Source organism: Sciurus vulgaris (assembly GCF_902686455.1).
Source record: "Sciurus vulgaris genome assembly, chromosome: 12".
In the NCBI taxonomy this organism is placed as follows: Eukaryota; Metazoa; Chordata; class Mammalia; order Rodentia; family Sciuridae; genus Sciurus; species Sciurus vulgaris.
The window spans coordinates 53,724,394-53,737,916 of NC_136473.1; the positions used below are offsets into that span (position 1 = coordinate 53,724,394).

Consider the following 13,523-nt stretch of genomic DNA (forward strand, 5'->3'; position numbering starts at 1 on the left):
CCCTTTTACTAAATGATTTATTACTCTTAGCAGAATTCCTTTGGCTGCAGATTTTATTTCTGAGTCACTCTGTTCAGCTCAATTGGTCGCCTTCAGTTACCGTGGCAACCAGCAGATGGGGTTCTTTGACAAGGGTCAGCGGGGAGGCTGCCTCAGTATAGAGGGAAGAGAAACTAAATAAAAAGCTTTCGGCATTGACAGTTCTGTAGTGGATGGCCAGGAGTTGTTATCAAATTACTTGCATTAAAACCTAATTAAGATGTGTGCCAGTAAGTGCACTGTAGTGACTGAATCTGGTTACTTAGCTGCTGAGGGCTCACTCTTACTCTCTCACAATTCTGTGACCAATTTGGGCACCCCAAGGATGGTCAAATATGAAGGAAATTGAGGAGGACTCACTTGATATACTCCAGGAGGGCTGTAGTCTCTGGGAGCAGCAGGAAGACCTCATTAGAGCTAAATCTTCCTGAAAACACAGTACTGAGCCCCTAAAACCTGAGATGGCAACTAAGCAGGACCCTCAGATGTCTGATAGTTCCATTTCTTCCTTTGAGACTGTCCTTGCTTTAATTGCAAAAAACATTCATCAAAATAAAGCTAGGTTTTTTTTAGAATTTTAAGATCTTCATACATACATATATATATATATATATATATATATATATATATATATATGTTTGGTTTTTTTTTTAAGTTGTCAGTGGACCTTTATTTTATTTATTTACATGTAGTGCTGAGGATCGAACCTAGGGCCTCACACATGCCAGGCAAGAGCTCTACCACTGAGCCACAACCCCAGTTCCAGGGTAATTTTTTTAAGTGTTCCAGATTAAAGTGCAACTAAGTGCAAAGGCTCTTTTCTGGAGAGGACAAAAGAGACAGTGTTAGGTCAGTTGACAAAATTGGAATTCAGGAGATTAGGTAATGTTTTATATCAATGTTAAATTTATTGTAGTTGATGATATACTATGATTCTATAAGAGAATAGCTTTGTCTTTAATTGAGCCTGATGAAGCCTGGATTCTACTGTGTACAAATTCTGATTTTCAGTGGTTCTCATTTTTCTTCCCTGTTTTCTTTGTACAGTGGGGCTGTTCTCCCTGTCATTCTGCTTTTGGTTCAAAGAATTAATGCTTGAAATAACTGACCTCTTTTTTTCTTTAAATTAAATTATTATTATTATTATTACTATTATTATTATTTTGGCAGTATGAGAATCAAACCCAGGGCTTCATGCTTGCTATGCAAACACAACACTCTACCATTGAGCTATATCCTCAGCTCCAGAGTCCAAAATTCTTGACATGTCATCTCCTTTCCCTGTTTTGTCATGGTGTCAGGATTGTGCATTCTCACCCAGTCCTCCCTGGGCATTACAAGCTCAGTCTGGGTCAGATATCACTTATACTTTAAGAAAGTGACAAGAGAGAAATGTAGCACATGTTCCTAACTGCCTTGAGGTCAAGCTCTTCCTTGTTTCTGGTAGAAGCACGATTTTAAGCAGTTGGTCTCTGAAAAAGCCCCAGTGACTGTCAGAGGCTTCAGGGACCTGCTGGAGGCAGTGGTGATATAGCCAGAATTGCTCAATATCTCACCTTATCCATTTGTCCACTCACTGCATGGTCAGTGTGGCTTCTGAGCCTGTGGCCTCCTGTATTTGTGTTTTCATGTTAATGCCACTCTATGGACTCAGTCCGTGCTACCCAAAATATGCTTTCCAGGCCAAGACCTGTCCTCAAACTTATCAGTCTGTGAAAAGATAAGAACTAAAATTCAGAGTGTTTAATAACTTTTATAGCAATTAGAAAATGCTACTTTATTTTTATTATAGTACACAAAGCCATCAAACTACAACTGATTAGAAATTTAAAAAGAACAAAATATAAACCAAAACTGGTTCTCTTCACTGAACTTGTTGTAGAAGGTCTAGGGATTTCTTCCTCTTTTTTTATGCCCCCAGGCCTCAAAAAATAAGCCTAGATCAGTCAATTCCCAGAAAGTAGTCCAGCGTGTTACCTTCCTCAGGGTCCTTCCCTCAAATCCTTATGTCTTTGTATGGAATAGAAATGGAATAGAAGACTTAGTGAGTCCTTTTACATGTATGTGTGTGTGTTTGTGTGTGTGTGTGTGATGTGGCACTGGGAATGGAACCTAGGGCTTCATGTGTTATAGGTACTGAGCCACATCCCCATCACTAAAAATTCATTTCTGAAAGGCTGGATTGATGACTGGAATTGGAGTTCCAGTCCTAGATTTCCCACAGATAAGCTGCTGTGCAAGTCACTTGTACTTTCTGGGCCTTGGTGTCATCATAGTGGGCTGAACTGAATGATCTCTAGGTGCCTCTCAGCTCTAACATGACATGATTAATTTGGAGAGGAAAGCAGGGGTCTATCCCCACTGCATTGCTCCCAAGCAGCACCTGTGGGCAGTAAGGCTAATTGGGAATTTACAAGAATGAAAAATTAAAAGGGAAGTACAGGAACATAAATTCTCTTTATTGAAGGTGTAAACACTCCCCAGAATTGCATGATCCTCGGGACGAATTACTCTGTTGAAATCATTGTTGAACAGGGTGGATTTGGGCAAAGGCAATTGAAACAGTAAAGTGGCCATTGAAAGGACCTTAACTTTCTGAGTGAGGATAAAGGCTTAGAATGAGTTCCAGTTTCCTAAGAACACTACTTAGCACACTGCTTCTCTATGATCACATTAATGAGGTGAAATTATGTAAAATGCAGCAGCAATTTTTAAGTATTGAAATAAAGTATACAACTTGAAATTAGCATGGTTGAGTCGCCAAAATTAATTACCTAGAGTGGTAATTAGGGTAATTGGATTTTCGAAACTTCAACTTGGTGTATTGTCATGACTGTATAGCTGGTGATAGTTGAAGATGGGAATGTAGCAAAATTCTGTAAAGTCATAATATTGTAGAAATGTGGAGCTGGAAGAGAATTTGGTTATCTTCTAGCCCTTAGGTTGGCAAACTTTTTCTCTAAGAGATCAGGTAATAAATATTTTAGGCTCTGTGGCCACACAGTCTCTGTTGCATATGGTTTTAGAGCAAAAGCAGACCTAGATAATAAATGAATGAATGAGCACTGCTGCATTTTAATAAAAGTTTATGTTAGGGCCACTGTCTCTTGAATTTCATACAATGGTCACATATTAGTCTCTTTTTGATTGTTTTTCCCAAACATTTGAAAATATAAAACATTCTCAACAGGCAGATGATACAAAAATAGAGAGTGGGCCAGGTTGGATTTGGTCTGTGGCCTGAAGTTTGCTGAATCTCAGTAAGAGCTTATCCCCTTGTTTCATGTGAGGGTCCTGAGATTCAAACTGATCCCAGGAGTTGTTAGCTTCTCATGTGTGATGCCAAAACATTTTAGGAACAGACTAAGATAGTTTTCATTCGATAGTTGTTTTGATCAAAAACTGAAGCCACACAAATACTATTTTCCAGATAACTCATTTTGTATGTGTGATTAATAACGCAAATTATGACGTCCCAGTGGTTCTCGTATCGAGAATTCACCTGTCACCCTAGGAGGCTTACAGAAATGTATGCGGCTGGGCCCTCCCCAGCATTTCTGATTCAGGTGGCCAGGGGATGTTATGACCTCAGTTTTACAAATGGAGAACCTGAAATTGAGAGAGTTCAAGTCTCTGGACTAAGGTAAAATAGCTAGTTTGTGATAGAATTTTGAATTCATTTCCCTTGTTTCCAAGTCCCACACTCATTTACCTAATCTTTTGATTAAGTGACAAATTCCATACTGTGTGCACATATGAATATGAAACAACAAATCTCATCATTATACGCAACTGTAATGTACCAATAAAAATGTATAAAGAAAAAAATGGTAAATTCCACTAGTGTATTAAAATCACTTATTTGTTAGACTTTTTCTGGAACAAAATTGTTGCATATTAGAGCATACTTGTACTATAGATGAAGTCACAGGTCTTTTATTTGGTATAAATATAATGCATTGGAAAATCTCTTGCTTATTCTAGCAGCTTAAATGTCAGCTACCTTTTCTAACTACTGGAGAGGGACAGCTGAACAACAAGATCCTGTTCCTGTCCTTAAGAAATTCATAGTTCAGTGGGAGAGACAGACAGGCAATAACTGTATCAAGGGTGGAAGTGTTTTCTAATGGAAAGATGTGTAAAGTCACATGGAAGTAAAGAGGATGGCCTGGGGAAACTTTGTAAGAATATTTTAAAGGACCAGGAGCATGAGGAATTAGTCACAAGGACTAGGACAGAAGGCATTCTAAGCAGAGGACACAGCATGATCATGATGGCAGGAAGCAAATGGCCTTTTCTGCAAAATGGTTAAGAGTGACTGGGATACCTGTGTAGGAGGAGAGGAGATTGTGGCTGGGGTCAGGTAATAAAGGGCTTGGTCACCATTGCAAAGGACTCAGTCCTTACACTTAGAGCTACAGACAGCCAACAACAATGTGACATAATAAAAGTTTTGTTTCAGAAAGATCCTTCTAGTTTAGCTGTTATGGGTACTATGGATTTGAGAGGCCAAGTAGAAGAAAGCGTGACAGGGATCTGGATGAAGGAGACTGATGGGCAGTCCAACTTCAGGAGTGAAGGTGGGATGCATGGGTTGGCACAGGCCAGGGAGAGGTATATAAGGTTCAGAGGGCTCATCTACCAAAGTGGGCAACTGAGTAACGTGGCAGTGAGGGAGAAGGAGGCTGCTGTGGGACTGCCCCACCCATATGAGAGGGACTCGAGGAGGACCACAGACAGGTGAGGACAGCGTATCATGTGATGAGTTTGTGGTGGGTTGAATTTCAGGCTGGGAGCCAGCTCAGGTGAGCATCAGGTACTGAGGACCCTCATCCTCTCCACGTGGGACCGTAAGTGTAGACTTAAAAAAACACTATATCAGGCAGGCAGAATGTTTCCAGTGAGGATGTAGCTGGGCCCATCCCTCCAACAGCACTTGCAGGTATGATGGAGGAGGAGGGAATGTCAAAGGGATAGAGCAGTGGGAACAGGAGAGAGTCCAAGGAGGAAAGAGAGACTAGCTCCCCTACAGACTGGTGTCCTTGGTGGCTTTAGCAATTGTGCATCTACCCCTTTAGTTCTGTAAGCCTGAGCAGATGATCCGCTTTTCTCATGCACAAAATGTAGATGATGATAATACCCACTGTGCAGTGTTGTCATGAAAATTAAATTAGGTAATGAATGCAAAAGTCTTACAATCCTGGGCTTTTAGGAAATGCTCAGTAAAGACTACAGTGTGCTACTGGGAATAGTGGAAAACTAAGTGCATATTTTACAGGTAAAATATTTGTACCTTTTAAATTCATATGTTGTTTGGAAATGTCCTTCATTTCCACAAGGAAGTCCCCTCTCCCAGGCAAATTGTGGATCTGAGCACTTTGAGAACAGTATCTAAGAAGAGGAAGGAAAATCTTTGCTATTGTCAGAGTGAAGGGGCAGAGGCTCTGGTCTTTAGAACAACAGACATTACCACAACCAAAAAAATCCCCAAACAAAAACCCCACAGTAAGTAGTCTGTAGGAAGCTCCCAGGTAAAACTGGTGCATGCAACTAACACCACCTTTAAAAAACAGTCATGCCTGAGGATATTTGTCACCCAGGGGTACGAATGGAGGGCTGGCCTGGAGAAGGCCTGGGTAGTGGCCCTGTGACTCTGTCCTAGGGTCCCAAGTGTTCATTTGGTTATTATATCTCATAACTTACTTATACACTGCATATATTTTGTATGTATGACATACAACATAAAAAATTTAAATATATGTATTCACTTGCTTTCACAGTATTCATAGCAAATGAATGTCTGAAGCCTAAGACCAGAGCTGGCAGCTTGCACTGCTTCTGTTTTGCATAAGATATTTTCCCCAGCCCACTCAGCTCTATAAAGTTGTTTTGTATTTCACCACTTGCTCCATCTTATCTTGAAGTCTTGCATATATTTTTTTTAAATGCTGGTTCTGATAATGTGTGTGGGGTGCGGCTGACAGGATCACTGTTGGACCAATAGATATCTGCCCCAGCCCAGCACATGTGTCTCCTGTGATTTTATCTGCATTTGTACCTTTAGAAACCTGGGCCTTTTTACCTCCATAGTAAGTGCCCTCCTCCCCTTAGTGCCTTAAATTCTTAGAGGTGGCTTGGCACAGAAGGGGAGCCTATACTGACAAGTCTACCCCAGCCTGAGCAGCTGCTCTTCTCTCCCAAGAGCCCCCCACTTCTTGCCCAGGGTTCGCATTTGTATACCTACAGGTCCTGAAAGCATGACCCTATGCCCTAGATTAGGTCAGCAACCCAGCCTGGGTGCGTAGCTGCCTGAAGTGTCCTTTATTCCTCATGGACCAGCTGACTCCACCATGCCCTGTGAGGGTGGAAGAGGACAGGTGCTTGATGGAGGAGGGGATGAGTCCTGGGTCAGGGACAGAAGAAGTAGCCACAGCTGCTCTGGGTGCCTTGAGAGGGTAGTGCAGATCCACGCACATCCTTGGTAGGGAGGAGCTTAGGACAGGATGGATTCCCTGTCTGTTGTAGAGATGAGATACAAGCCTGGGGAACGGGGCCGGGGGAGGCCTAAATTAGAAGTTGAACACTGAAGTCTATGATTCTCTTTCCTACCACATGGAGACTGGTTGTGGTTTGCAGGCTGTCGGGGGCTCCTTGCCCATATTACTGCAGGCCCTAAGATGGCAGCCCAACTTGCTCTGTCCACTGTCTTATGCTTTATAGAGGAAGTGGCTAAAAACAAGAGACCCAAACAGAACAAAAGAAAGTATGTAATCTCCCAAAATGACAATTACGCTAAGATCCAACCATTGAAAAGAAGTTTCCAGTCCTATGAAGACCAAGAGGAGTGACACTTGGGAGGACCGGAAGGTTAGGGTAGGAGAAGGGCTGATATCCAAAGGCTAAGTCAGGACACCTGTAACTTTCCAAGACACTTTCTCAGCCTAACAGATATATCCCTGCCCCTGGCCAGTGCCCTTTTCCTCTGTAGCAGCTCCCCAGCTGCCTAACCCTGCCTTTCCTTTCTTAGCGAACAGCCCTGCCCTTGACCTGGAAGCTGCTGAACATGAGCTCTGGCTACAGCTCTCCCCTTCCTGTCTTCCTTCTTGCCTCAGGAAAGAGGGTGCCAGTCTCCAGGTGGAGGCACCTTCTTCCCTGGGAGGCCTGTCATCTTCTGCTTTGAGGATTTCCCCTCTCTTCTCCAGAGAACCATCCCCACTCATTCAGGTCGCTTCCATTCTCTGCTCCTGTTCTTACTACCTTCCCCTCAGCCCAGCTCACTAGAATATCTCCCTTCTCTCCCCAGTCAGACAACTGCACATGGTGCTCTGCCATTGGGTGGCATTTTACACAAACCAGCCTCTCCTCCCCAACAGCTTCTCCTCCCTGGACCTCCAGGATCCGCTTCTCTACTGGTTTTCTCATACTTCCTGGGTCATCTATCTCTTTGTCTTGCCAGCTTCTTAGATTTTGCCAGTCCTCGGCTGTCCTGTGTTCTCAGCCAGGAGGTCATGGGGGCTTTTAGCCCTGTATTTTTAACAAACTGCTCCAGGCTCTGCCAGTCTTCCCCAGGCATATCTTGCCCCACAATCATGGTCTCACTTCCCAAGAGGTTGGGTTTGCACAGCCAGAGCTTTGGCTGGTCCATTCCTGGGCCTTAAGCTGCATAACTGTGTCCCACAGGTATCTAAGACTTGCTCTGGCCTCCGATCTTCTCTTCTACCCGAGGCTTGTCCCTCCTCCCACCCTCTACTGGTAAATGGCACCACCATTGCCTGCAAGATGGCATTCATATTTGCTACCACCCTCCACTAAGCCCAGTATTACCTTCCTCTGAGCAGCCCACAACCTCTGGTCCACTCGCATGGAACAGTTTGAACTTTTCAGACACTCCATAGCCTTTACAGTGCCTCCCCATATGGGAAGGCCCTGTGCCTGGCCCTGGAAGACAGCATCCACTCATTTTCTCACATCCCACTTGCCAGCCTAGTGACTTTGGACTAGACACATATCCTTTCTGTACCTTAGTTTCCTTATCCTTAAAGTAGGGATAATAATAATTAGCTGCTCCCTCACAGAATTCTTGTAAACACTAAGGCTTAAAAAGTTTGTAAGCACTTAACATACTGCCCTACACATAGGGACTGTTCAGTGTGTGATGATAAGTTCTCTCCTCAGCAGGCAAGAGCCTTCCTCATACCTCTCCTTTGCTGTATGTTCTGTTTGAAGTCAGCATCTATGTCAGCACCTGTTATTTTCTTCTCAAATGGCTGAGAATCCCTTGAGGGCAAGGACCATTTGTAATTCTTTGCATACTCCCAGTGTCTACATTAGTACTTGTTATTGTTGGTTCCCAAATGTCCCCCGTAGGCCGTGTGATGAAGGCTTGGTCTTCTGTCTTTAGCACCATTGGAACATGATAAATCCTTTAAGAGGTGGAGCTAGTTGCAGGAAGTTAGATAATCGGGGGTGAGTCCTTGAAGAGGAGAGTGGGACCCTTGGCCCCTTCCTGTGTTTCTGTCCTTGCATCCCAGCTGCCATGGTGGGCAGTTTCCTCTGCCATGCTCTCCCACCATGATTGCTGCCTTGCTCCAAGCCCAAAAGCAAGAGGACCAAGCAATCATGGATTGAAGCCTCTGAAACTGTGAGCCAAAATAAACCTTTCCTTCTTTTAAGTTGTTTATCTCAGGTATTTGTCAGCCAACATGGTACTTAACCTATAAAAGGAGTGTTTACCAAGGGTTGGTTGGTTTATAGTGAATTACCTCAGGGACTTAATCAACTGGGCACTGCCTGTATTTGACTCCAGGCTCTACCAATAACCTGTGTGACTTTGTGCAAGTTAACCTGTCAGCTTCAGTTTCCTCATCTGTAAAATGGGGATGGTAATACTACCCCCAGAGTCCTCAGAGAACTGTAATGAACTTGAAATTGAATAATCAAGGTGGAGCAGTAAGCCCAGGAGCTCATCAAATGTTAATTGTGCCAGTAGTGGGAATTGCAGCTATGACTGACATATGCTGTGGACTTAGGACATGAAAACTGAGAGTAATCACTGTGAAAAATAAAGGACAGCTTGTTAGTCTACAGTATAGACTCCAGAAATCTTTTCTAAATGATGATAGTGAAACATCCATTACCAGAGTATAGGCCGGGTTGGGCAATATTGGGGGTTTTTCCAAAAATAACTTTTTAATTAAAAAAAACTGTCCCCAGTGTTTTATTGGGCCTTCAGAAAGCTGCCACAGAAGTGTTTCCTTAACAAACTCCCTTTTATCAAAAAACATTTTAACAAATGTGGGTTTGGTGGTGTTTTCACCTTTTCTGAGTTTGTGATTGACTTCACTGCTGTATGTGGAATGAGGGAATAGAGGCTGCCCTCAAAGGGAAGGCACAGAATAAAGAGTGGGGCAGGGTGCGGGGTGCTCCTGAGGTGAACTGGAGTTGTTCAAGTTGGTTTTAAAAATAAGTCAAGCTGGGTGGCGGGCATGGGCCTGCAGTCTCAGCTACCCTGGAGACTGAGGCAGGAGGATCACTTGAGTCCGTGAGTTCCAAGCCAGCTTGGGCAACATAATGAAACACCATCTCCATAAAGAAACAACAAAAACCCAGTTTGTTTCTGCCCTTAGCTCTTGGGCTTTAGTGAGGGTGGACCTCCTGGAGGAGGGTTGTTTTCTCAGAATCTGACCCCTCATGCAGCCCTGCCTGGCAGGAAATCTCAGCAGCTGCGGCTCATACCCAACCACGTGATTCAGCTGGTCTGGGCCGGGTTCCCCACACTCCCACCCTGTAACTGCTAGGCTGTCCCAGGCCACAGTTCGCAAAATACTCTCCATCTGAGCCTTGTCTAAGTTCTGAAGGCTCCACAGGAGAAAGGTCTAGGCCGGACCTGGCCCCTTCTCCCGTGACAGAGCCAGCGTGGCTTGCCCATGGCCAGCTTTTTTGTGCTGGGAGAGCAGGCTTTGGCTCTGCCTATAACACTGGATGGGGCAGCCATCCCTTTTCAGGAGCCCAAAACTACATACTGAACCCATCAGTCCACAGGACCATTTTCCCATTGGATCCAAGCACAGGGCAAGGGACCACATGGAGAATGGCCACTCCTGGCGCATTCTTGCAGTTGAACCATAATGGTGCCATTTGTTTATCACAAGCTTCTGTTCCATTCCTTTTGGAGCAAGCAGGAAGCCAAAGGGCTACTACCTCAGTAGCTCTAGCCTGAGGCTCTCTCCACACCCAGAACATACTTGGAGGAGAAAAGCCACATTAGGGGTTAGGGAGCTCAATTGTTAAAGATGTTTTTCACCTGATTTTAATGTGAAAGTAGTACATTTTCTGCTCCTTAAGGACGATGGCAGTTAGCCTCTCTGCGACTGCAACCGAGCCAGGACTCCACAGCAAGCAGGGGCTCTAGTAAAAGGTGGCCTGCGCAGGTCCTCGCGGCTGCTCCCTGCCAGGACCCCAGGCAGTGCAGGAAAGCTGCTGTCTGGTCTGCCCCCGTGGGGTGGCTTTGAGACCATCTCTCAGGACGATCTGCCCCCACCCCACTAACTACATGATGGGGTGGGGTCGGATGAGCTTCCCCAAGCGGAGATGCCCTGGCTTCACCAGAGGGAAACTTAGGTTTTCTTCTCCAAGATCAGAGGAAGGATAGGGCGCAGTTGCAGGCAGACGCTCGTCCTTGGACAGAAGATCTTTGCCCAGGGCTGACAGAGCACCTGGAACCAGAGCTAAGCCAAGTCCGCCTCCTCCAGACTCAGGAAGCTCAGGAGCCTGGCAACTCCTGGGCCTCCTGACCCTATGCCTCCATGTGGACCTGCGAGCATGCACAGTGTGGTCTCTGACCCACCGCCCCATCCCTCTCCCCTAGTGAGCAGTTTCCAGAAGGTGGTGTGATTGAGAACAGAACGAGGAGCCCACCGAGTGTTCGCGGGTGGGGGAGTGGGGGCAAGGCGGCCCCTTGCGCAAAGACTTGCCAAATCCATTTGAGGCTGAGAATAGCGGGCGTCGGCAGGGGACCTGGAGAGGGTTGTACTGTGCTGTGTGGAAGAGTCCAGGGAAAGAGTGAGTAAGCTAGACCTGTGCCACCTTTGCCAGAATGTATTTTACCCGTCATTGGTAGATATGGACTTACCCCAATCCTAAGGCCCAAATCTCTGTCTTTGTAAATGTTTAGTTGTGCTCAGAGCCTACCAGAAACACTGACCCAGGAGATCTTGCGCTGAGGACTGCCCCAGGCCAGTCTCTGTCGAGCAGGTCTTTGACTTGGTAACCTGGAGTTTGAAATGTATCAGGAGCTATCCTTTGCTTGTGAAAATACAATTTAATTGCCCTGTGGGAGCTTTTGATTAGTAGAGCCCAGGAATGGCACACTACTTTCCAGAACAGTTCTGGGTAATGCTTCAGCTCTAAATTTAATCCAAAGCCTACATTGTCATGGGTGAGTGTACCCTCGGCTGTAGGAAGCTGTCTGTGGACAGATGAGGATAATGGTTTGAGTGAATTAGCAAGTTGGGAGAGGAGAGCCCATCAGCAGAATGACAAATTTAGGATCTTTAAAGACATCTGGTCAGCAATGCTGGAACTTGTGATTGACTGAATGATTAATAATGGAAAACCCTTAGTTCAGTGTTTCCATCGTCCCTCACCCTCTTCCCCAGTGAGGGCCAGCAGTATGCTTAGCTTGCCAGAGAGGGTTCCAGCTGAACAGTGGAGCATTTCGGCTCCTCACCTTTGACCTCTGCTTGTGAATTTAAGGCTTTTGGTTTTTCTTCTACTTACCCATCTTATCTCTGTGATTCTAACTGACAACATACTGACAAGTCCCCTTGCACATTTGCTGCCACACCATTCAACAAGTGCTCACCAAGGGCCTGCTGCTGGCCAGAGCCTCAACCTCAGGGTTGCCCTTGACTTCTAGTTCCTAGTTCACTATCAGGAGCGTCCCTCAGATCTTGGATGTCCTCCAGAGCCTCGAGTGTTGAAGGCTTGGTCCCTAGCCCATAGCTCTCTTAGGAAGTGGGGTGTAGTTGGAATAAGTTAGGACATGGGGGGGTGTGCCCATAAAGGGAATACTGGGACCCTAGCTTCTCTTCTCTCACCTTCTGGCCTCCATGAAGTAAGGGCTCCTTCTGCTACACACTTCCACCATATTGTGCTGCAACCATCAACTAAAAATTCTGAAAGTGAGCAGAATTAAATCATTTCCTCCTTATAAGTTGATTATTTCAGGTATTTTGTCACAGCAACAGAAAGCTGACTAAAACACAGAGTAAGGGAACCCTGAAGCATGTACCATTGTCCCTTCTGATCTCCCAAGTGCCCTCTTCTTCGAACCCATCTCTAATTCTGTGGTGGCTTCTTTTCCAGGCTCGGGCAGCTGGATAAGCACAGCCAGGCCACAGCCCAGCAGCTGGTGCAGCTGCTCAACAAGCAGAACCAGCTTCTCCTAGAGAGACAGAGCCTGTCAGAAGAGGTGGACCGGTTGAGATCCCAGGTATTAGGCAGACCCCAGCACAGGGTGGGAGCCCTGGGGCAGCCCACCCACCACAGAGCATACAGGGGTGTGATAGGGAGAACGTGCACCTGGGTCTCTTGTTTCTTTTTACAGGGCTTCACCTTCATAGGCCCAAATTCCCACTGGTCTCCTTGGTCAGCTCATAAGCTGGGAGGGAGATCCTGAAGACTGTGCCAGGCATAGCGGAGCACAGAGGAGTTGAGCTGAGGCCTGTCCTCAAGCAGACCCAGGTCCATGGATCCCCCAGCGACAGAGTGCTGAATCCCACCAAGCCGACAGCACTGCCAGGGTGTAAGGGGAGGGAGGGAGGGAGGCTGCACTGGTAGAGCAGGCATCTTGGACAAGGGTGGCCTTGGTCTGCCCCTGAAGGACTAAACCACTTGATCTGGTTGAGGAAAGACGTGTTCCCAATTAGGAAGTCTCATGAGCATATGCAGAAGGTATCTAGTTCTAAATTAGCAGAGGATAATTGGGGCTAGGATCTTGAGTGCTTAAGAGCACCTGGGAGTCTTACACCCTGAACATGCGCTCTCTCTCTTTACCCTTGAACAAGCCAGGAAGATTGACATTATTAGTCTCCATTTTGTAGATATGGAAATTGAGGCTGAAACAGTGTATACAGCTAGCAAGTAGGGATACGGCAAATGGAACCTCAGCCTGACTTCACACCCAGGCTTTGCCCTTCAGGTTAGGTAATGGAGGCAAGAGTCCAGGTGAGTTTGGAGTATGGAATGAGATCTCTTTTCTTCTAAATAGCTTTTCCTGTCAGAAAGGCTTTGCTTTTTGCCCCATCAAGCGATTTGTTAGGATAAGGAGTTGGTCTGCGGGCTGGCAGTGGCCTCTGCCTTTAATTAGACTGCACCCAGGTGCTCTGTGAATGCCCGGGGGACTTCGTGAAGCAAGTGCTTAGAATGATTAATGGGAAAAAAGCATCTGGAAATGATAAATGATGAGGAATTGTTTCTCATTC

At 45.6% G+C, this 13,523-nt stretch overlaps 1 protein-coding gene across 4 annotated transcripts in view; it reads left to right on the forward strand.

The window, feature by feature from the left end:
• SDCCAG8 (SHH signaling and ciliogenesis regulator SDCCAG8) overlaps nucleotides 1-13,523 on the forward strand; it is a 249,952-nt gene that overhangs the window by 224,602 nt on the left and 11,827 nt on the right. For 2 of the 4 annotated variants that reach the window (XM_079106102.1, XM_079106104.1), the window contains one exon: nucleotides 12,406-12,532. The exons of 1 other annotated variant lie outside the window; for it this stretch is intronic. In XM_079106102.1, the coding sequence (XP_078962228.1) occupies nucleotides 12,406-12,532 (127 nt within the window). Of the gene's footprint in view, nucleotides 1-12,405; nucleotides 12,533-13,523 lie in introns of those variants that run through there. One more of the 4 variants, XR_013758046.1, reaches the window with a different exon arrangement.